Source organism: Canis lupus, chromosome 1 (assembly GCF_011100685.1).
Source record: "Canis lupus familiaris isolate Mischka breed German Shepherd chromosome 1, alternate assembly UU_Cfam_GSD_1.0, whole genome shotgun sequence".
In the NCBI taxonomy this organism is placed as follows: Eukaryota; Metazoa; Chordata; class Mammalia; order Carnivora; family Canidae; genus Canis; species Canis lupus.
Genome location: NC_049222.1, coordinates 76258010 through 76284094, shown reverse-complemented (window position 1 = coordinate 76284094; position 26085 = coordinate 76258010). Strand labels below are relative to the sequence as shown.

The 26085-nt window shown below is 33.5% G+C and overlaps 1 protein-coding gene and 1 non-coding gene across 5 annotated transcripts in view; both read right to left on the bottom strand.

The window, feature by feature from the left end:
• The window catches only part of GKAP1 (G kinase anchoring protein 1), a 70791-nt gene that overhangs the window by 29551 nt on the left and 15155 nt on the right, over window positions 1-26085 (bottom strand). For all 4 annotated transcript variants that reach the window (XM_038526973.1, XM_038526975.1, XM_038526972.1 and 1 more), the window contains 3 exons: window positions 17050-17127; window positions 13173-13296; window positions 11055-11077 (listed from right to left, as the gene is read on the bottom strand). In XM_038526973.1, the coding sequence (XP_038382901.1) occupies window positions 11055-11077; window positions 13173-13296; window positions 17050-17127 (225 nt within the window). The remainder of the gene's footprint in view (window positions 1-11054; window positions 11078-13172; window positions 13297-17049; window positions 17128-26085) is intronic.
• On the bottom strand, window positions 4062-4134 carry TRNAR-CCU. Its single transcript has one exon. It is a non-coding gene; the product is annotated as a tRNA-Arg (tRNA).

The following is a 26085-nucleotide window of genomic DNA, read 5'->3' as shown; positions in this document are numbered from 1 at the left end:
CCAAAAAAATCATCGCCAACTGCAACGTCAAGCTTACCACCCATGTTTTCTTACTGGAGCATTCTAATTGAAACATAGTTGACATACAATGATACATTCATTTCACTGTATAACAGTGTGACTTAGCAATTCTGTTACATAGTGCTCACCACAGTAAGTCACCATGTGTCACCATTCAATGTTATAATATTACTACCTATTTTCCCTATGCTGTACTTTTCATCTCTATGACTTATTTTAGAACTCAAAGTTTGTACTTCTTGATCTCCTTCAATTTTGCCCTTTCCTCTACCACTCTCCCCTCAGGAAACCAGCAAATTGTTCTCTATTTGAGCCTATTTTTTTTTAGTTTTTTTGCTCATATTTTTAGGTTCCACATATAAGTGAAATCATATGGTATTTGTCTTTCTGTCTCATTTTACTTAGCGTAACATCCACTAGGTTCACCATGTTTTCACACTTAGCAAGGTTCTTTCTTTCTTTTCTTTTCTTTTCTTTCTTTCTTTCTTTCTTTCTTTCTTTCTTTCTTTCTTTCTTTTTCTTCTTCTTTTTTTTTTTTTTGGCTAACTCTTCTAGGATAAGTTTTAGGGATTTATGTCTTATATTTGAGTCTTTAATTCATTTTAAGTGAATTTTTGTGTGTAGTATAAGATAGTGGTCCAGTTTTCTCAATACCATTTATTGAAGAGGCTGTCCTTTCCTCGCTGTATATTCTTGCTTCCTTTGTCATAAATTCATGGACCATGTATAGTGTGTACTTATTTCTGAGCTTCTCTATTCTATTCCATTGTTCTGTGTCTGTTTTTATGCCAATAACCATACTTTTTTTCTTTTAACTATAGCTCTGTAGTGCAGCTTGAAATCAGGGAGCATCATACCTCCAGTTTTGTTCTTCTTTCTCAAGATTACTTTGGTAATTCAGGGTCTTTTGTGGTTCCATACAAATTAAGGATTGTTTATTCTAGTTCTGTGAAAAATCCTACTGGAATCTTGATAGAGTTTGAGCTGAATCTGTAGACTGCTTTGGGTAGTATGGACATTTTAACAATATTCTTACAATCCATGAGCATGGGATACCTTTCCATTTATTTGTGCCTTCCTCAATTTCTTTCATTAATGTCATAGTTTTCAGTCTACAAGTCTTCCAACTCCTTAGTTAAATTTATTCCTGGGTTTTTTTTTTTTTTGATGCAACTGTAAATGGGATTGTTCTCTTAAATTTTCTGGTAAGTTGTTATTATTAGTGTATAGAAATGCAACAGATTTTTGTATATTGATTTAGTATCTGACAACTTCGCTAAATTCATTTATTAGTTCTAACGGTTTTTTGATGGAGTCTTTATTGGGCCTTTTCTATACATAATATCATGTCACCTACAAACAAGGACACTTTTACTTCTTCCTTTCTGATTTGGATGCCTTTTATTTCTTTTTCTTGCCTAGTTGCCCTGGCTAGGACTTCTAGTACTATGTTGAACAAAATTGTTTGTAACAAGTTATCTCTTCTTAAGCAGTAATATATTATTTCATATCCTCACCAACAATTCAAATCATCGAAGGCTTTGGGGGTGGCCTGGCTGGCTCAGTGGTAGAGCATGTAACTTTTGATCTGAAACTCCATGTTGATGTAGAGATTACTTAAAAATAAAATCTTAAAAAATATATATATATGTATACAGACACACACACACACAAATCATGAGATTCTTTGATTTTTGCTAAACTGGAGATTAATATGTGGTTTTAATTTGCATTTCCATGACCGCTAATGAAGTTGAACATCTTTTCATGTTTTTAAGACATATAAATATCCCCTTTTGTGAGTACTTGCTTTTTCATAGATTCATCAATGAGTTCTATTTTGGAAGAAATCTTTTCCTACTCTGAAGATCGTCCTTTCACTTTTGTAATATATTTTGATGGAAATAATTCCTTAATGTATAAATTTAAAGCTAGTGGGTTTTGTGTCTTTCCTACCCTAAAGTCATAAAAATATTCCTGTATTAGCACCCATAAGCTTCATAACATAGCCTTTGACTTTTATGCCTTTGATTCTCTGTGCATGAATTTTTATGCATGATTTGAAATAATCTAATCTTTTTTCCATAAACATACTCAATTGCCCAAAATCATTTATTTAAAAAAGAGTTCATCCTCTACCTAGTACTATTTTACTTCACTCTGTTGCAGATCAAGGTTATATTCATAGTTGGCCTGTTTCTGTGCTGTTTTGTTCTAATGTTCTTTTTATCTATCATTCTGCCTCTATTCTTTACTGTATTAATTATTAATTTTATAAAAAATCTTGATATCTGATTGGACAAATTATTTTTCTTCAAGAATGTTTTGGTTATTTTGGTCTTTTTCATTTCCCTATTAATTTTTTAGAAGTGCTTTAGTTTTTAGTTTAAAAATTAAATTGTCAAAACAAAACAGACAAATAAGGTGAACAAACTGGTGGTTGTTAGGGGTGGGTGGGTTAAATAGAAGAAGAGATTAAGATGTATAAGCTTTCAGTTATAAAATACATAAGTCATAGGGATTTTCAACTATGGCATAGGGAACATTCTTAATAATACTGTAATAACTTTGTGTGGTGACAGATTATAACTATACTTAATGGTAGTGAACATTTCATAATGCATATAAATGTTGAATCATTATGCTATACACCTGAAACTAATATAATATTGCAGGTCAACTTTACTTCAGTTAATAAAAAAACTAAATTGTGATTTTGGCTGAGACTGTACAGATTTTACAGATTAATTTGAGAAAAAGTGATTATCTTTGTGTTAATAAGTCAAGGAATATTCTTCTATTTGAGTCTTTACTTTCTTGCAATAAAGTTTTGTAATTTTCCCAATATAGGCCTTATATATCTTTATTATATTTATTCCTAGGTATTATTATATTATGATAAAAAGCATTTTGATTTTAATTACACTGTTACTGGCATACAGAAATACAAATAATTATTGAAACTACTTCTTCATTTATAGTGAAAGGAACTAAAGTTACTAGCATTATAAAAAAACTTTTGTCAGTCTTCCTACCAGGAATGCAAAAACAACTTTCCTTACTTCACAAATACCTATGCCTCTAACAAGTCTAAAAGAGCATATTCACTTTGGAAAACTCTTCAGCAGTTTCTTACAGTTAAACATACATCAAAGTAATAAAAGGTAGGGCATAAGGAATATAGCCAATGATATTGTAACAGCATTTTATAGCTACACTTGAAGTTAACATAGCATAACATATAAACTTGTCAAATCACTATGTTATATACCTGAAACTAATAGAACACTGTGTGTCAACTATACACAAATCTTTAAAAAATAAAAGAAAAATAAATAAACAAACATCTACCCCATGACACAGCAATTTTATTCTTAGGATTTTACCTAAGAGAAATTAAACATATAAGGACTTGTACATGAATGTTCATAGTAGCATGATTCATAATTTAAAAAGTGGAAACAACCAGGGCACCTGGGTGGCTCAGTTGGTTAAGCATAGGACTCTTGATTTCAGCTCAGGGTTGGGGGAGTTCAAGCCCTGCATTAGGCTTTTTCTTTATTAAAAAAAAAAAAGGTGAAAACACCCCATATGTCCAAGTGATTAATGTGTAACTAAAATAAAATACAATACTTTGTGATAAAAAGGAATAAAATACTGATAGATGTTACAACACGAATGAACTTTAAAAACATCATGCTAAGTGTAAGAAATCTCAAAACCACATTGTGTGTGATTCCATTTATACTAAGTGTACAAAACAGGCAAATCTATACAAATGATATAGCAGTTACCTAAGCTGGGGGAGAGGGGTTAGAGCAGAAAGGGTATGGGGAATAGCTGGTAATGGGCATGAGGTTTCTTATGGGGATGACAGAAATGTTCTAAAATTAATTACAGTAATGGCTGTACAACTCTGTATATATACTAAAATCAGCTGAATTTAAAATCTACTTAAAACGGCTAACTTTATAGTATGTAAATTATACTGAAATAAAGCTGGTTTTTAAAAATATTTTATTTTAATTAAGCAATCTTCACACCCAACATGGGGCTTGAACTCATGACCCCAAGATCAGGAGTCACATGCTCTACCAACTAAGCCAGCCAGGTGCTCCTAAACAAACTATTTTTTAAAAATGTTCTAACAGCCTAATTCATAATGGTCAAAAAAAGGAAACAAACTAAATGTCCATCAACAGAATAAACACATTATGATATATTCATACCATGGAATACAATTTAACAATGAAAAGGAAAAAAACCACTGATACACATAAGAACATGGACAAACCTTCAACATTTGGGAGGGAAAGAGCCAGACCAAATAACATACTGTACGCTTTACTTTAAATAAAGAGGCAAATTTAATCTATGATGATAGAAATCACAACAGTGGTTGCCTGTGGTAGGCAGGGGAGGACATAAGAAAGGGATTGGCTTCAGGGAGAAGGGAACTTTCTGGTGTAATGATAATGTTACCTTGTTAGGGATGTAGGTCATATATTTCTGTCAAACCTCATCAAACTGCACACTTATGACCTGTGCATTCTTTTGTGTGTAAATTATACTTTGATTAAAAAAACAAACAAACCTTGCTTCCCACTGACTTCCTATTTCCAAATGAAGAATACATCATTTATAGAGTAAACTGACAAATGTTAATGCTTGATCAACAATTCCTTTCATACTTCCAGGGTCTGTAAGCCACCTTTAGAACAACCTCCCAGCTTTACAGTTTTAAGATACATTAATATATAGTAATATGCAAACATCAAATGCTCTATATGTGCAATTTCTCTTTTGCTACAGTTGAGTGCTTTGAACTTATTTCAAGGGAAAATCTAAATAACAGCATTCTTAAAAGTGCTCTTATATTAAAGATAACATTATATATGGGGTAAGTCTACTTTCTTCTCCCCACTACGACAGACCCTGGTGGACTCAAGTCTTGAAGTTGAAATATTTATTAAGCCCTTCTTATGCAACACATAGGCTACTCTCATGGAACTCAAATCTACTGAAAAAGACAAAAACTAACACATAATAACAGATACAATAGACTCTTCCATACACGTCAGAAATGGCAAGTACCTGTAAGACATGTAGCCACTTCTTCCTCTTTTATAAATGGCAAATATAATTAATCAATCATGGAATTTTTTCTTGCTGAGTAAGGATGCAGTTTCAGAATTCTACTTGATGCAATACTGCATTAAGCAGAAGGCTTGAACAATGTGCTTGAATTGACAAAAAATAAGATCTATGTGCCTCTGTTTTGTTGTAAAAATACATGAGAGAAATAGATCCAAAAAGGCTAGAGGAAGTTTTAGTGAAAAGGCAGAATATTCATTCATTCATTCATCAACCAACTTCCACTTCCATTACCCGCTATGTGACAGAAATTAGGACTACCAGGAAAACTAAATCAACATATGGTCCCAGAACTCCAGGAACTAAAATTCTAGAGAAGAAGCAAAACAACAATAATAGTATTGCGTGCTATGAAGTATATACAAAATATTCTGTGCATCTAAATGAAACCAGGAAAATATAACTCTTTAGCCAAGTTCTGAAACATGTTAGGCAAATAAAGAAAGATAGCAAGAGAGTGACATCACCAAGATGGTGACTTAGGTTGCTCTGACTTCACTCCCTCTCCCAGAGGAACTAACAACTATTCATGCACAAGATACCACTGAGAAAGATAGAACAGAAGAATATGCAGGTCAACAAGGTAGCATGAAAAACTAGTGTGTTCCAAAAACTCTAAATTCTTTTGCATGGCCTGATGCAGGTCAATTGTGAAATATGAGAAAGACTTTTAAAAAGTAGTAAAGGAAGGGCCAATAGCTGGGAGACTACTGGTTTCATAAACTCTCCTCTGCCATTCAATTATTATTATATGCATGTAATCTTAAAGTAAAAATTTAAATTTAATGAAGAACACAGTAAAAAAATTAATGGATAAAGGAAATAATCATTAACAGCTACAAAAGGCACTGAGTGCAACTCTGAAGGGAAATTTTATAACGGTTGACATCTGAATCCACTGCTGAAGTTTTGAAATAAACTTTTAATTTTAGAATACTCTTAGATTTACAGAAACGTTTTGAAGAGTACAGTTTCCATAAATCACTCACCCAGCTTTCCCTGTTGGTAACATGTTACATTATCATAGTACGTTATACCACTACAGGACCAACCTAGACTCCATACTTTATTCGGATTACACTAGTTTTCCCCTAATGTTATTTTTCTGTTCCAAGATTCCATTCACTGCTTGCTTTGGCACCACATATACCAAGATTCCATTCAGGATGTATTACATTTATCATGTCTCCTTAGCCTTCTCTGTCCATGACAACTTCTCAGACTTTGCTTTTGATAGTTTTGAGGAATACTGGTCATTCAGGCCAGGTATTTTGTAAAATGTTCCTTGATTTCGATTTGCCTGATATTTTTTAATCATGATTTTACTGGGTTTATGTGATTTTTGTGAGGAAAACTGCAGAAGTATAGGCCATTCTTATCACATCATATCAAGGCTATGTGCTATCAACCTATCACTAATAATATTAATATTAATCACCTGGTCAAGGTGGTGTCTGCCAGATTTCTACAGTATAAAACTAATTTCCCTTCCTGCTTCTGTACTCTACTCTTTGGAAGCAAGTCACTAAGCACACTCCATACTCAAGAGTGGAAGGAGTTAAACTCCCTCTCTGGAAGTGGAATACCTGCATAAATTATTTGGAATTATCTGTATGGGAGATTTGATCACTTATTTATGTTAGTAATAGTCATTTCTTCAAGAAGATCAATTTTATCATCATAAAAATAAACATTCTATATCCCCTAATGTGATATGATAAAAAGCGTATCATACCACATAGGGAATTTTCTTGCTTCCTCATCTCCTCAAAGAAAAACTGATTTTTAACCTATCAAGACTCAAAAGCTAATTAACAGTTTGTAGGAAATCCTGTAAAGATGTAGCCCCAAGATCCTCCAATAACCATGTGATCTGCCAGGAGGTAAAGCCATAGATAGCAATTGAGACTTGTGAGAAAAATGAAGAATCCTAAACCTATCCAGGGATCCAGTCAACTCTAAGGCCAAACTCTTTCCCTATCCTTCCAGGATATACCAACCAAATAAGCATCTCTTTCTTATGTTGGATTGAGTTGGGTTTCTCTTACTTATACCAAGAGAGAGCTAACAAATATAATAAACACAAATAAGGAAAGCCATGGAACAAAGTCACAAGAGTTCAAGACATTGAGGAGTAGGAAACAGGTTGAGTTGCTTAGGTAAAGCCAAATTTTAGGTGAGATTTTTAAAAATTAGGTAGAATTTATTTGCTTTTAAAATTTAATGGGGGGATCCCTGGGTGGCGCAGCAGTTTAGCGCCTGCCTTTGGCCCAGGGCGCGATCCTGGAGACCCAGGATCGAATCCCACGTCGGGCTCCTGGTACACGGAGCCTGCTTCTCTCTCTGCCTCTCTCTCTCTCTCTCTGTGTGTGACTATCATAAATAAATAAAAATTTTAAAAAAATAAAAATAAAAAAAAACAATAAAATAAAATCTAATGGGCCATTGTTGCTGTTCTCCTGTGTTTTGATAGTAGTGTTAACTATAGGGTTCAATTTTTAGCATATAATATTTAATCACACACTGAGCATTTATCATAATTTTAGAAATCAACAAAGTCAACCTTAATTTTCAGCTAATATAATTAGGACCTAAAATGAATTCATCCAAGTTCATATATCTAAGGTACACATGCATGAAGCATTGTGCAACAAAAAGGAAATAGGGTATGGAGCCAAATAAGACCAGGTTTGTTCCCCCAGTTCCTTCTCTCACCCAGTGCTTTTTATTCTTTATATAATTTTTAAATACATAGTACATAAACATAACAGAAAACCTCAAAAATGTATCTTGTGGGGGATCACTGGGTGGCTCAGCGGTTTAGCGCCTGCCTTCCGCCCAGGGCGTGATCCTGGAGTCCTGGGATCGAGTCCCACGTCGGGCTCCTGGTATGGAGCCTGCTTCTCCCTCTGCCTGTGTGTGTCTCTGCCTCTCTCTCTCTCTATCTCTCTATGTCTATCATGAATAAATAAGATCTCTTTTAAAAAAAACTTTTAAAAAATGTATCTTGTGAAAAGTAACCTTTCTCCCATTCCTGTCCCAATAAGCCTTCCTCCCTCTGCCTGTGTCTCTGACTGTCTCGAATGAATGAATGAATGAATAAATAAATAAAATAAATCTTTAAAAATTTTTAAAAATAATAAAAATAAAAAATTTAAAGCTATTGAATAGTACTGGAAGGACTGGGGTTGTGAAGGCAAGATGAAAGTGGAGCTAAATAAAAAAAGAAAGTGGAGCTAAAGAGAAAGTAGTAGCTGTGTGATACTCTACCCTGCAGCACCGGTGTTTAAAAAGGCAACATGTGAAAATTAAAAACAACTTTAAGGGATCTCTGGGTGGCGCAGCGGTTTGGCGCCTGCCTTTGGCCCAGGGTGCGATCCTGGAGACCCGGGATCGAATCCCACGTCGGGCTCCCGGTGCATGGAGCCTGCTTCTCCCTCTGCCTCTCTCTCTCTCTCTCTCTCTCTCTCTCTCTGTGACTATCATAAATAAATAAAAATTTTAAAAAAATTAAAAAAAAATAAAAAAAATAAAAATAAAAAATAAAAACTTTAAGGGTCAAATAATGCTCCTTAAAAGGCATGATTAGTTAAGGTTTCTAAGAGGTATGTACAAACACACATTCTATTATTCATTCTGCTTGTCTAGAATTCTTATGGGATGTTCTTGACTATACTGTAGTGAAGAATGGATAAGGGGACTGTTGTAGCAGTGAGTGGCAGCTAACATTTCCTAGACATTTAAGGAAGAAAAATTAATTGTTCCCATTCTTTACTACTGCAAATGTCATTTTTTTTCTAATCATTTCAGAGTAAAAGAGATTACAAAGAAAGCAATGAGATTAATAACATAATCAAGATAGATGGAGAAAGAAAAAGGGGAATGATGAAATCAACCCGAGAAGAAGTTTAGTTGGCAGTTAGAGGAACATACAGGAAGTTCAAGTATTTCTCATCACCTAGCAATGAAGTAAAATAAATCTTTTCTCTTTTGAACTTTATCCAGAAAATACCTGCTTTAAGAAGGAATGGATGAGATGTATATTGTTCTCAACAGAGGTTAGAAATTTTAAAGTTCCTATGGGGAAAAATTTTTCTTGGCATAAGTAACAAATTAAATATGGAAAAAACAAGTCAATTATTGAGCATATCTGTAACAGAAGACTCATACATATATTTTTAGTAGAAAGCATATCTCATTTTAGACTTAAAATCAGAATTTTTTTCAGGCTTATTTTTGAACTCTCAAAAAGTTCTAGATTCCTAGAGCAATGGCATAACCACTACAACACTTAAATATTCAAGTTCCAAGAAAATGAGTAACACTTCTAATGGAAATAGAACATAACTTTGGTATATTTTTAACAAGTGTCAAAGGATAATGTGAATTACATGTTCTTTTGACCAATTTCCTAAAATAGTTATGTAAGAAATAAATTATAATTAGACTGTATTTACAAAGATAGAAAATGTCTTTATCATTAAAATTATTTAAAGTGAATTTTATTACATATAAAATTATTTATCAACAGCAGACAATCAGAACTCAGCTCTAAAACTATAATGAAAGCCAAAATATATGCTGAGTCACACATCTATGCCTGTTTAAATACAACTCAGATTGAATATATTAAATACATGAGACCCTATCAGTCTGAAATTTTTTCCCCCTTTCAAATCAGGAAAGAAAGTAAAGCATGGAATAGTTTATAAAAATTATTTTTCTCACCATTAACAGTTGCTGGTCCCTTAGGAATAGCGTGTACCATTTGTATCTACTTTTTCATTTGCATAAAGCTATCCTCCAAGTCAGTCAATGGATTTAAAAAAATGGAATCAGTCCAAATGTACATGTTTTCTGCTTTCAAACATAAAAGGAATACTCAAGACTATATTTGCGTCATTTAATTTTTAATCTAAAAAATGGTGACAGTGGTTTTTATATAAAAAGAATTTCCACCATCCACCTTAACAAATCGATTTTGTGCTTGTGTGCATAAAGACTATATTTTTAATACAGTCACAGTTATTTAGATGTGGTTTCTAGAGATGATTTCATTTCTCTGACTTGTCAAGCAAATACTTAAAACAATATAAAAAAATGGACAAAAACTATATATGTATTATAAAGTGAAATCCAGGAATATCTCTGACCATTCAAACAACTGACTACTGGAATTACTAACAAGAATACATACACAATAAAATAGTGAAACTTTCAAGTTAGTACCTAAAGAATTCAAAATAACTCCTAACATTTTATTAGTATCTTCCTCAAAATTAGAAGATATTTTATAGTAGTACCTCCCAATTTTAAAAGGTTTGAAGAATCTGGTACTGGATCTTAAAAAAAAAATAAAAGTGACCAATAACCCCAGGAAGTTATGTGTAGGGTGTACTACCCTCTAATGGTGAATATTAAGAGTAGTAGATGATGCATAGGTATAAACCACAGAATCACAGCTTACTTCACAATTTCCATAATTCCAAAATATCTTGAGACTTTGTTTCAAGACATTTTTAATAAAGACTGAAGTATTATACCACTTTTCCCTAAAATTTTAAGCTTACATGTGGTAACCTTTTAGGTGTAGGTGGGTGTGCATATGTGAGCACACACGTGCAAGCACAGCCACACAATTTAGGATAATAAAGCCAAATAATATTATAGTTTCTTCATGCAAATAATATTTTATTCTACTGTAATATATTTTATATCCTTATAATAGCCAGAAACATGACCTAATTCATTTAGAACAAACCTATGAGTTGTCCTTTAAGTGGCTAGGTCTCAAAAAAGACTTACTGCCAAACACTGAAGTATTATTCTTAAAATAATAAAGTGTTTTCTAGAATAAAGATAGTTACAATAACACTTACCTCGGTCTTTTTACTAATGTGATCTGAAAATGAAAAAAAGGGTGAAATTTCATTGAAGAAAATATTAATTTTATTAGTATTAATAATCATTAATACCCAATATGTAAAAATATTTGAAGTAATTGAGAAGAATTTAAAAGTTATAATAAGAGTTACAGAAGTCATTTGAGGGTTGTCTGAGATATTAGACTGACCTCTCTAGGTGGAAGATGTTAAATTTCAACATATAATCATTAATTTGTTCAGTTTAGGGACTATGTCTTACATCCTAGTCAATGCCGCTCATACAACAGGGTATTATTAAATTTGAACAGCTGAATTCCAAATAATTTAGGTTTTCTGTTTCACACAATTTTAGGGGAGCATAAAGGGGAACAAATATGCCTAAAATCAAATCACAGGATACCATAACTGCAAAATTGTACAGATCACTGCCCTTGTGGGGGAAAAAAACGAATAATAATTTGTGTCTTTTAAACTCCTAGTTTCTTTTTTTTCCTAGTTTCTTTATTTTAAAAATATACATCATAGTGCTTTGATAATACTATAAGAAATACTACAAATTGATGTATATTTATAAAATGAATAGAAAGAAGGCAATAAAAATACATTCAGATTAAACAAATCATTGACTTAGTAACAACACAGCATTTCTGGAAAGGGATTACAGAAGGAGGAAAAAAGAAGACATAAGGAAATCCACACAGACACAAGGCTGAAACTAAAGTACCAAGAGGAGGAAGAAAATGTTCTTATTTAAATTAGAGATGATTGGGATAGCTAATATTTTACATGGCTTATTGTGCATAGTAGAAATTTTCTATTCTCAGCGACTAACAATAATTTAATAGAATAGCATTCTTACAACTGAGAATTTAAAAGCTGGTCCAGCTTTTTAAGGCATCTGTTGATCAGAATAGGGTCTAGAAGTATAATATATGTCAAAATCACAAGTTTCAGCTCAAGCTACAAAATCCTACTTAGCTTAATAAAAGAAGCAGACTACAGGAAAAACTGTCCTGATCCTTAAACCAAAGCAATATAATGCTCTCAATTTATTCCTAATTTAACAGATAGGCCTGCTTTTGAAAATGCTGGAGTATTTTATTTCATTGCGTTTTTTTTTTCAGATTATTGCTGTAGTATTATTAATCCTCACAGAACAAACACCCAAGTATTAAGGCTAAATTCATATGAATCAAATAGATCACTGTCAATGAACAAACTGCTGTTCATTTTGTCAGCAACTATTCTGACTGGCATAAACACAACACTGTCCAGAAAAAATTTTCTGTAAGGATAACTTTACAGAAACTTAATTTAAATATAAATTAATTAAAATGAACTATAGTAAAAATTCATTAGATGTATTAGCCACATTAGTAGCTTCTAACCACATGAAGGGGAAGCTACTAATCACATGAAGGTACTGAGCATTTGAAATGTGGCTAATACAACTAATGAATTTTAACTTTAGTTCATTTTAATTAATTTATATTTAAAACATCACACATGAATAGAGGCTACCATATTTTATAGCACAGACTTAGGGTTTTCACAACTTCCCACATCAAAAACAGTGCGCTTTATGGTCTATCTTCAAAAGTTTGGTGGATAATGTAGTTTCCTTGCCTTCTCTGTTCAATAAAAAAAAATACAAATGATATTACAAAGTTTTGTGGTGATAAGTCTCATTCTAAAAATTTGTATTTTAATTTTCTACAGTGTAGTTCCAGATAATTTGAAGAGGCTGACCAATAATGGATGAAATCTGATGATACTATTCCTGGCCTGGTGTAAGTCCAATTACTTTATGTATAAAGACAATAATTATGTTTCAAGATGACTCAAAAACTACAAATTTTATTTTTAGTGAGTTTTATAATATGGACAAATTCAGATACAAAAAGACAAATTTGTATTTAATTTTTATGGAGATTTAATGACTGCTTTTAAACTATCCCCCAAATTGTGTATTTCCAAACAGGTTTACATTTTTTATAATCTCAGTAACACATTAACAAAACAATTCTTACTTATTTTAAAAAATAGCAAGGAACTTAAAAATATATAAAGACTTAAAATAGTCTAGCATAATAGATTTCGTACATATATTACCTTCAGATTGAAAATCTTTGAGTGATACTGTGAGAGGTTTGTCTTTTCCCTGATGATTCTTCCTTTTATCTTTTTTATTCACAACTTTTGACTGAGTTGAAGCATTTTCAGCATTTTCATACTCCTAAGAAGAATTACCAACAATAATTAAACTTGGTTTACGCTGGTAAAAAAAAAATCAACATACCATTAGGTAATATATTAAAGTTTTATTTTTTTAAAGGTAAACTACAAATTTTAAAAATCAATACTTGAAGCTAGTCAAATTGTATAAAAGGACAGTTTTTTTTTGAGAGAGAGAGAGAGAGAGAGAGAAAGAGCGCACACACAAGGAGGGGCAGAAGGAGAGAGAGGACCTTAAGCAGGCTCCATTCTCAACACAGAGCCTGATGCAGGCCTGGATCCCACCACCCTGAGAGCATGACCTGAGCTGAAATCAAAAGTAGGACACAACTGACTGAGCCACCCAGGTGCCCCAGCATAAGTTGCTTTCTTTTTATATGCTCAATCTCTTGCCTCTTAAACATTAAAATAAAAACAAAAAGCTATTCCTTGTGGTTTATAACCTCTCCTAGATGCCACCTCTTCTTCTTTATTTCAGGACCAAACTTAAGACAATCATCTCTAGTCAATTTCCTTTCTCACCACCTCCACCAAATCTGGCTTCCCCTGTTCTCTTCTGCTAAAATTAAGGTCAACCTCCCCCACAATGCCATATCCAAAGACATTGCTTTTTCAAACACCTCTTGGTTTTCTCAATACACTCTGACTACTGTTCAGTCTCCTTCACTGGCTTCCTATATCCAAACTTTTCTCACCATTATTCCATTCTTGAGGAAGTCTTTTGCTTTATACCCAAAGTTTAAAGTTCTACCTATACACTGATGATTTTTTGTATGTACAGACAACTCAAATGGAATGCTCAGTAAGCACCACCAAACTATATATATATGTTCACCCTGCCCTTCCCTACTGGATCCTCCAGTAAGTACCCTGTATAATGTCACCATCACCTACATAACTGCGCAGACTAGAAACCTGTGTCACCACTGTCTGCTCCTCCTGCAGACTTTATATACAAAGTAGTCACAAGGTCTTGTTGAGTTTATCTGCTAAAGATCTCTTACATCTGTTCTCTTCCCTTCAGACCTTCTGTTATTTCCCTATCTTCTTCTGCTGGACACTGCAACACCCTCTAATTTTAGCCCCTCAATCCATCTTCTACATGGCTACAGCATGAGTTTCTAAAATGAAAACCTGAAATCTAAAAGTTAAAAATAGTTCAATAGTTCTCCACCAACAGATTTATAAAAGCCCAATCTCCTTAGCCTGGTCCATATCCTATCCTTCAGAAAGTGTCTCTACCAACTCCAAATCAAATAGGCTACACTCTTTTACCTGCACATATCCTATATACTTGCCACTCCTTTCCTGACAAAGCCTATTTTTTTCTCTTGCCTAAACTGTCACCTTTTAATAAACCCATTAAATCTCCTCTTTAAGAATTCTTTTCTAAAACCCATACCGATCAAAGGCAAAGAAAGTTCTTCCATCTTTCTGAATTCCCACTACACAGAACATTCATCTTTCAGTGCTATACACAGTAATTATATGCATGTCTCCCTCCACTAAACTCAAGGGCTGGGACCATATCCTTACCTTTGTATTGTGCACTTTGCACATTTTTGGCTATTCAAAAAAATATTTGGCAAACAAGTAATAAAACAGAATAGAAAATGCCATCCCAGAGGTACCTGTGTAGCTCAGTCAGTTAAGCCTCCAACTCTTGATTTTTGGCTCAGGTCATGATCTCAAGGTCATGAGATCAAGCCCCATGTGGGGCTCCATACTCAGTGGGAAGTCTGCTTGAGATTCTTTCCCTCTGCACCTACCCTACCCCCCTGCTCTCTCTCTAAAATAAGAAAGAAAGAAGGAAAGAAAGAAAGAAGGAAAGAAGAAAGAAAGAAAGAAAGAAAGAAAGAAAGAAAGAAAGAAAGAAAGAAAGAAAGAAAGAAAGAAAGAAAAGAAAGAAAGAAAGAAAGAAGAGAAGAGAAGAGAAAAGAAAAGAAAGAAAAGAAAAGGAAAGAAAGAAAATGTCATTCCAAACTTTAGTTACTAAAAAAAAAACTTAAAAAATATTGACTTAAAACTCAATGACAACATTAATGCAATCACATCAAACTAACCATTACATACAACAGGAGTTTCTCCCTTTTCTGAAAGTCATTACTGTCTGATAGAACCAATGCTTTTGAGTAGCAGGCTATGACTATGCCAAGAAAACTGGCTTGTGTGCATGATATTTTATCAGTATCATTTACTCCATGCCTCCTCAATAGATATAGCTAATTCTTTTGGCTTTAGAATCTAGATATATATATCACAACAATAAATCATTATTATAGGATAATATTCTATTTTTTATACTTTTCCAGTGTAACTTGAAAGTCCATTTAAATGATTAAATCATAGTAAAGCTAGCTGTATCCATTTTTCTAATTGCTAGCTATGTGTTTAAACAGGCAACTAACAATAAGAATTATAGTAATTCTTGATTACTCAGGGTAACAGGAATAGGGACATGGAAAATGTACACATAAAATGTACATGTGCACTTTATTAGCAACTTTCATCCTTTTCCCTTGAACTACAAGTAAAAAGCAAAAAAAATATCTGCTCTAAATTTTAATTCCTCTCTCCCCTTCATCTTAGGTGAAGGAGCTAGTGTACAATGACATAGTCTAAAGTCCCTTAAGCATGACTAGGGTATTTTATAATCAACTACAAACACAAACTAAATACATTTTATAGACCCCAAAACTTCCCAATACATGTAAAGGACTAAAATGCCAAATTATATGAAAATAATAAATACCCAATTTGAATACAGAATCGGAAGCCAGAGATGCCTGGGTGACTCAGTAGTTGAGCATCTACCTTTGGCTCAGGTCATGATCCCGGGGTTCTAGGATCAAATCCCGCCATCAGGCTCCTTGCAGGGAGCCTGCTTCTTCCTCTGCCTATGCCTGCCTCTCTCTCTGTGTCTCTCATGAATAAATAAATAAAATCTTAAAAAAAAAAAGAAAGAAAGAAACTGGAAGCCAAAACTACCTTTTACTTAAATGTTCCTATAGTTTCAAGCTGTACAATGCAATTCAGCACATAGCCCAATATCACAGTTTAGATAAAATTCAGAATCCACAAGGACAAAACCTCAGAAATGGCCTTCCATTTACTTTAGTTAATTGGTGCATATCTCTAGCAGAGGGTCTCTTAATGGATGCCCCATACTCATACTTACTTAAATTTGGAAATCTACTTATTTCCTGTGTTTATTTAAAATAAATTAAAATAAATTAAAAATTAACTAATTAATTAAAATTAATCATCTGCTGTTAATTTCATTTTCTCTTTTCCCTTCACCTGGGGTGGACAGATTTCTTAAGGAAACATCTCAAATCACCAAAGTTCAGTCTGTTGCCTCTCAAATCCTGAGGAGTAATTTTGTTATAAAAACCTAACAGGAGTGCCTGAGTAGCACAGCAGGTTCAGTGCCCAATTCTTGGTTTCTGCTCAGGTCATGGTCTCAGAGTCATGGGATTGAACCCCATGTTGAGCTCCACACTCAGTGCAACGTCTGCTTGGGACTCTCCCTCTGCTCCTCTCCCCACCAACTCTGCTCTCTCTCCCCTTCTCTTAAATAAATAAATCTTTTTAAAAATTATTAAAAAAAAACAACTTCATAATATTTTGTTACAAAGATGAATTCCTAGGACAAGCTTTAATGGAAAACTTTTATACAAAATTCAGGAAGGCTGGTCCTAACTTCTGACCATTTAAACTTCTAAAATATCTAAATCAATAAATGTGTAAATACCGTTTTGTGTTCTTCATATTCTAATTTACTTAGCAACAATGCCTTCTCAAGATCTGCTTCAAACATTTCAGATGTCAACTAAAACAAAAGGAAAGTTTCACAATTATGCCACATACAATATTATGACAATATATGCATGAAAGGAAAACGAATACGTTAAAAAAACAATATGGGTTCTCCAAAGTTATCCATCCATGCTAAAGTAGGGAACTCTGTATTTTACAGAAGATACCAAAGCAAAAAACTTCCAATTTTGAGGTTTCTATTTCTCTATCCACTGTCAATTATATATTGTATATCACATAATTCTTTTCTTTCATAAAAAAAAATCTTACAAGGAAACTGACACTGTATTAGAGGTCAATGACAGTATTCAGTTTAGGACACAAAATTATAACAGTGATTAACTACTCAAAAATGTAATCCTGAAAAATAAATCAATAGACATAAAAACATACCATTCATTCCCTTAATATAAAGTAATCCACAGGTATGGAAACTTTAAATAATGTGAGTAAATGTTCTCATCTATCTCTGATGTTACAGAACAATTATTTATAGTGCATCTTTGTACTCCTATCCTTTTATTTGGTTGCCCTACCTTTAAGGTCATCTAATACTACAAAAAAAGTGATTCTTTAATTTGTGATCTCTATCTTTTTGTTCCTCTTTCCCACCACTCAATCTCATCTTAACTTCTTATAATCTAGTTTCTACTACTCTCTAATCAAATTACTCTCTACGAATTACTTTTCTTAATTGCCACACAGAATTGTTACAGTAGGTGGATGAGACTTTATGTTTCTACCATTGGAGATAAAGTTATGTCTGCAGCTGAATACAGGAGAGTTGCAACATGACAGGAGTAAATTTCCTGGATTTGTATACAAGCATGTGTCAATCTATGTGGAGTAGATAATAAAAGTACAAGTTTGGTAGCCATCTCTTGTGTTTGTCCAGAATCCCTTCCTTTATTCCTGTGAATAACTACACTTCATCTCAGGGTCCTATGATTCTAACAGGATACCCAAATATATAATCCTATAAACCACCCACCAGCAAATCCACACAAACATCCAAGCTACCATCATCAATGACAGGGTGGTGGCAAGGGATCCAACTCTTTTTTGATCTCCTAGGAATTAAATTTTGGGAACAAACACAAAGGAAGTAGGTTTGGTCATCTGACATGACAGCCTTCCACAAAGGAGCATACTAGTTCTACCAGTTTACATCTCTAAGCACTCCAGAATTGTTAGTTTCCATCTCCCCCAAGGCATACTTGTTTAGTTCTTAATTCAAATCTGTGAATTGTTTCAACAAATGACTTTTGCCACTGTTAATTAGAATTATTTCTATTGCTTAATGACAAAAAAAATCTGACCTAGAACAGAAATCAACTCCAAAGAGGAGTGTTTTATTTCCAAGGGGTAACTCAAAAATTAGAAAGATGTTAACACTGGACACCATGAACTAATAAAGCTTTCATTCATAACCAATTTATCTCTTTGAAAGCATCTCATCTAAACCTACACTAAGATAATAAAAAGAGGCAGTAAAAGATTAGGTTTATCATAGAAAAAAAATAATCTTAGACAAAAATGCAGTTAGAATTAAAATGGTAAAAGTATTTAGCACTAGAAAATATGGTTAAATGCAGAGTAAACTGTACATACTTCTATAAAGTAACTAAAACAAATTGAAGAATTAATCCAAATTAGTAATAATCAGAAAAAATAATCTTTTAAATAATATATAATACAAAAGGATATTCAAAAATAATATACAATTATAAATTAAAAAAGAACTGGATTCATGTTAGCATTATGCAAAAAAGTTTACATGAAGAGCGTCTGGGTGGCACAGTTGGTTGAGCATCAGACTCGGTTTTGGCTCAGGACATGATCTCAGGGTTGTGGCACCCACAGAGCCCATGTCAGACTCCACACTCAGTGCAGGGTTTGCTTAGGACTGTCTCTCTCTCCCTCTGCTCCTCCCCCGACTCCTGCACTCTCTCTTTAAAATAAATAAATAAATCTTTAAAAAATAATTTACATTAGTTTCTCCACCTCAACTCAAAGCAAACTGAGTACAAAGTATTTCTTTATAAGTCAAGAAGTCATCCCAATGCAGAAAAAGTAACAAAACTACTTAAGTTCATTCTAAACAAAGCCAGTTCAAGTTATCACTAAGTTTTTAATCCATATTAATGGCATTTAACATTATTTCCAATATGTTACATATTCTGACCAATATTCCAAAAATAAGTTAATAGGCAGGAGAACAGTTTAGAGAGTTAGGAGTCTTGCTAGATGTCATTATCCTTTTTCCTATTAATTCACAGAACTTAAATATTAAAGTAGTTGGTTCTAATATGATAAAAACAGAATGAAATGGAACTTTTAAAGTAAAAAATATGGCTCTCCTCTGCATTTGACTCTAAATGCAGCAGTTGAGAGCTTTTAATTATTAACACAAACTAGTATACAAGGAACCACAAAAAAAGCAAAAATGATTTAAGTTTCAATTTAAGTCTTTAAAAACTAGAACAAATCTTCTAAAAATGTCAATGCCAATAAGATAATAGACAACCTTCTATGTGCTTTGTCTGTAGTGTTTCAAAGCAGCAGCATATATTTGGCTTTTGCCCTCTAAGAATTCCTACTCCAAGGATGCCTAGTTCAGTCCATTAAGTGTCTGCCTCTGGTTCAGGTCTTAATCCCAGGGTCCTGGGACTGAGTTTTGCATCGGGCTCCCTGCTCAGTAGGGATCCTGCTTTTCCTCTTCTTCTGCCTCCCTGTTGTGCTCCCTTTCTGTGTCAAATAAATATTTTTAAAATTTTCTAGTCCAGTTGCAGACAGAAGACTGACACAAATGAAGTACAAGAAATAGAATAAGACATTGAAAGTGTTACAAAAGTGGAGAGAAAAAAACGTATACAACAAATAAAATTCAGAGAAGCATACAGAAAAGATGTTAATTTAAGTTTGTCCTTAAATGGTAGATACAATTGAGAGAGGTAGAAAAAGAAATAGAAGAATTTCAGGAGGAAAGAGTCAAGTGAACAGTATTAAAAATAGATATATTATGGGATACATCAAAGAAAGGGGATACCTAAATAAAGTGTGAATTCAATATAAGAGAGATGTAGACAAAACCTAGGCTTTGGGAGATCACACAGGTAGATAATTTAAATTCCAATTCCATTTATGTTAGGACCTTGGGCAAATTACATGACTTCTATAGATTTCAGTTTCTTCATATATAAAAAGGAAGTAGAAACATCAACCTTATAGGGTAGTTTTAAAGACTTAAAACTAATTAATACATGTAAAGTGCCTAACACAGTGCCTGCCTGGTACAAGACTTACATCTAGTAAATCAGAATTCCTCTCCTCTGTGTTGGAGAATAGTGGAAAGTGAGTTTGCTTAGGTGGGGTAGAATTAGATTCCCAGCAATCCCTAAAAAATTAGGGACTTGGGGCAGAAGAAAGAGAAATACTTATAAGAGTAATTTTTTAAATTTTTATTTATTTATGATAGTCACAGAGAGAGAGAGAGAGAGAGAGAGAGAGAGGCAGAGACACAGGCAGAGGGAGATGCAGGCTCCATGCACCGGGAACCCGACGTGGGATTCGATCCCCGGTCTCCAGGATCACGCCCTGGGCCAAAGGCAGGCGCCAAACCGCTGCGCCACCCAGGGATCCCTATAAGAGTAATTTTAAAGAAATAAACCGGAACATTAGTGAAACGAAGGCTTAGAGTCAATGTGTTTGGCTAAACCTCTATAATCTCAGCATATAGAAATCTGAACCAGAACATAAAAGTATAGAAAATAAAGAAGGTTCTATCTTAGAAAAGAATGACCAAGTTTTGGAACACTGACTGAATATGAAATATGAAAGAAAAATGAATCAAAAATAAGATTTTTAATTATAGATAACAGGGAAAATGGCAGCACAAGACTAAAACAAGAAAGAGAAAGAAAACATGATTCTAAATTCTCTAAACATATCTCACAGCATTAATTAATCATTAGACTACTATAAATATAGTTGTGGACCTAATTCATCAGTACATGTACAGGCAGAGCTGGGGAGTAGGGGTGAAGTGTGAGCCTAAAAGACAGGTACTGGGCAAGAGAATGCAAAAACCATCATGATTTTTAAAAAATAACTTCTATTAAGTCTGCAAATTGAGATTTGTTCATCATTTACAGGAGAAGGAGGAAAGGAAGACAAAGAGGAAATAGTAGGGACTACAATGCCTACAGGATTGAAGAAGATACTTACATGTGCCCAAAAGGGAGTACTTCAGACCCCCTTCCACTTGGCTTCCTTCATTGCCTCCTACTCCTCCTATCTAGTAGTAAAACATTTTTTTTTCTATTTAAACAAACCTTTAGCTCAAGGGTTTACGATCAGTTAAAGAGTATGAAGAACCAATGAAAAACAGGAAGGCCAGTTAATCTTCTGGAACTAGATTTTTAAAAATTAATTTGTAAGTCTAAGTACAGTAATGATTTTACCCACTTTAAATCTAAGCAAAACAAATTCCAAATGAAGAGTTACTCCTCATTTTCCACAGGCATCATGGGAACAGGATTTTGTATCACAACACACAACATCATTCTGAACATCTAATGCTTGCAGCCACAACAGCAGCAGTGCCCTGTGGTCCTCTAACTCCATGATATTCAGAGTATGGACCCTGTATCTTTCACTAATTTGGAAAATAGAATTATTTTTCCAGAAATCTTCTAATACTTTTATTGAACACTAGGATTTTAAAGGTTGTCAGTGTTCTAAAAAATTGGATCGGGGTGGGGGGTGAAGAAAAAATTAAAATTAAAATTAAAAAAATACAATAAAAATTTTTAAAAATTTAAAAACATTGGGTCTATGTATGTGTACACACTAATTGTCAGGTTCAGTTAATTTCTGTTCATTTCAGTTAATGTATCTTTATGTTTTCTGAGTGTTGTTTATATTTTTTAAGTCTACATTTTTGTTGTATGCTTTATTATATCTCCCAAATAACAAAAATGGTTTAATGATTTACTGAAGGATTAAAAGAGAGCTGTAAATAATGCTACTTATAAAAACACCATGAATTGTTAAATGAACAGAACTCTAATACAGTGAATACAGAATATAAATCTGTATGTCTTAAGATACGAGTGATATCACATAAGCAGCTGAAGAGGAAAATCATAAATAGAAAATTAAGATAGTGAGCATTTGAAATTTTATTTACTGAGTCAATTTATTTGTTCCTTGCTGCCTGCTATGAAACATGGTTAGACCAGTGGGCTGAAGACACCATAGTTTTTGTTTCACTTTCAAAGCACAATGACTTGTATGAGTCTTTTCAGAACAAGTCCCACATAATGCTTTTTCCATAGCAAAAGTGATGAATTCTGTTGCTAAAGAAAGAGCTAAGAACTACAGAGCACTTATTTGAATTTGCACTCCTTCTAGGGAAACCGGTGCAAGTCAAACAACTGCCAAGGGACTTATTATACCAGCCATGAGGTTAATGACACATGTCACACTCAAAAACAAACAAGAAACAGAACAATCTGTTGGCAAAACACCTTTATCCGATGGACTGGAAGATGTGATATGAAGAAACAATTACTATTGTGCACATGCTAGCAGATATTTCACTTCTGAGCTGGACAAAACCAGTAATGTATGGAGTTTGAATCAATAAGAGGAAGAAATATACACCTAAATTTCATCAGTCACTAAAAACCCCTAAGAAATTTTCTATTCAGTTAATTATTTTTAAGCCATGATATGGACTTACATAAAGATACATGGAAACAGCACTATCAATGTATCATAAATAAAGGAGAACAACTCTACACAACTCTGCAAAGAAATAGAAAATATAAGACTACCTCCACTCTGAAATATTCTGGGACAGATACAAGTCTATGAATTGGAAAATGAGATACAAACATTTCTTAAGATACTAATAGTGCATTAAAGATGATCTCTACAATTTCTAGAAGCTTTTAAGCATACCTCAGCAAAACACACAGCAGCTTGAATAGCCTGAATCCATCCTTTCAGGGTCAATGTGTCACAATTTTTAATGTAAGAAAAAGGTAAGAATTAAGATCAAAATGTGATCCAGGCAGTTTATCCCTATTGGTCTTCAATAGGTAAGATCAACTATTTATATTTACATATAAAACAAAATGTCTATTATCCTTTTTTATACCTTCTTTGAAAGGCTTTCTTGCATCTTCCTTTACTTTGTAACTTTTGCTTATATGGACCAGGTTTAATTTTTTTTTCTTCAACTGATTTAAAAGATTGAAAAGTCTCATGTATAAATTGTTCTCTTTAGATTAAAAAGAATCACACTTGGAAGTATGTATCTTTGTTATCAATATGAAAAATTTTAAAAATACCTACCGGCTTTTCCAACCTATTTCCTTCCAAATTTTTGTATTCAAAACCAGGGATTTCACTTTAGACAAATTCTTCATGTGAGTCAGGTTCTCTTTAATAATCGCTTGTAATCACTATTTAGAGTTAATTCTGCAGTGAACTAGCTTCATTGCTTGCCACTGGTGCTTTCCAATTGTTGTGCTCTCTATTTAGATTTGCCTTTTAATCAGCAGGAGCATATCTCAGAAAAAGTTGCAGAAATGATAATGGCAGTATGCTTCCTTAGCCCTTGCATGTCTAGGAATGAATTTCTTTAACTTTCACAAAAATGACGTATTGCCTAGATATGGGATTCTTGGTCCTAGAATTTCAATTCTGGCATTTAAAGTAGCTGCCCTGATTTTTCATCCTGTTTTCCCATATATATGTATGTATACACACACACACACACACACACACACACACACACACTCAAGAATATTCCTTATCTCTCATTCTTAGTATTAAAAAATTTTTTTTAAGTTTTCCCAAAAAAGTCTTTAAAAAAGGCTTAAGTCCTTTCAAGCTCAGATTCGAGTACCTAGCTTAGGAAAATTTTTAACAATATTACCTTTAATGACTGTCTCTATTCTCCTTGTTGTAGTGACACTAAATATACCTCTGTTGGATTTCAATTGTGTTCCAGTTTATCATACTGATTTTGTTGGCAAAATATATCTCAAATTTTCCTTCATACAACTGACTCAATTTTCCTCAGTGTATACTCTGTTCTTTAGTCTAATGAAAGTTTAAATTCTGCTATGATTTCACCTCTCCAATTTTGTATTTTGTCTAGATCTCTTTCAATTTCTCTTGACCACTTTTTCATCTCAGACTACCACCTCACCTTATTATATAACACTACTAATCTCCTTGACTTACAAAATGTTCTAGGCACTGGGTCTTCATTAAGGGAAAGAACAGATGCTGTCTACAATCACCTTCTGTTTCCTGTAATAAATCTTTTTCAAAATATGCTTTCACTTTGGACACTAAGTATAATGTTCTTTTCGTGGGGCACAAACTTTTTCAGTTGACACGACACCATGTGTTTGCTCATACAGAAATGGAGTGGATGCTTCTTTACTGTCTATCTAGTTGTCGTAAAATGCCAGCTCTCAGATTTTATATTGAGGCTTAGTTGATGTAAACTTACATTATCGCCTTAGTGATTTAGGAGTAGGAAGGTTTGTCTTAGCAAAATTTATCTTTTGTGTTGGAAATAAGTAGCCACATACCAGGCAAGCTTTCTATAGCCATCTTTTTGTCTTGTCTCCCTCAACACTGGACTTTCTCAGTGTGTTGTTCCTTTACTGTGTCAGGGAGAACACCGACCATCCTATATGCTTTCTGCCTAGTTTAGTCACTAGCTGGTCCCTACTTTTAAATTTTGTTGTGCCACACAGTAAAATAGATTCCAAATGGTTTACAGTCCAACTGTTCCAAGGCCTGTCCTTATCTCCTCTTCAGTTACCAGTATGATTATCCGAGGATCTACTCTTTTTCCCATGACCTTGATTATTTTCCTGCAAGTGAGAATGCCAAATACAGTACCAGGTTTTCCTAAGTGATCCATCAATAGTATATCCAGCAGAAGTGCTTCAAAGTCCTGAGCCTGGGATGACATTCTTGTACAGGGTCAGGGCTAAGTCAACTATTTTCTTTTCACAATTACCTGGTCATTTTGGCAGCAATCGGTGGGAACAGGAAGAAAGGCAATCAAGTTTCTGTGCTCAAGTTCCCCACATTACACAAAATCTATTTTGGTGCAAATCTGAGTAGTTTTTCCTCATTAATTTTCCAGTGCCCTTTGGGCTACTGGGAGAAATTCTCTCTGGTGAAGACACTGGTCAATTCTATTACTGTCTAAACAAGTAGATCATTACATTTATATCTGTAAACCAGAAGAATCTGTCATAATGAATGCTGCAGAAGGAAAAAAAGAAATAATCAAATATCAACTAGGGGGTTTAACACAAGATAATTTATCCAGTATACCACTGCCTGGAGATATATTTTAAGTGGCATTTGTGCACAGCTCTTGTGTAGTAACTTATCCTTGTGATGATGGGCCTAAGGCACTACAAAATCCTAACAAAAATGTTATAACTAATATAGTTATATATTACTATATATACTATACTTATATTATTATATAAGTGTATAATATACTTATATATTACACATACTTATTATATTATTACTATATATAGTACTATATTACTATATATACTAATATAGTGTTAAGAGTGGTTTAGAATACTCTAATTCTTTTAAAACTGGTAACCAAAGCATGGTATGGCACTCTACTAAGCCAAAGACCTGCTAAAATAATACCTCTTCCCAATAGATTAACTGCCAGTTTAACAGGTAAGCAAATAAGTAACTATTCATTTCTCATACATACAGCATCTCCTAGAGTACATTCCAGGCTTAGTATGCTATTTTCCTGAATAGTACATTCCAGGCTTAGGATGTTATTTTCCTGAATAGCACATACACCAAAAAAAGTGATTGGTCTTAAAAATTATCTATATGATTTGGTTATTAATATTTATTTAACAGAGGCACAATGTATCACATAAATAGGTTA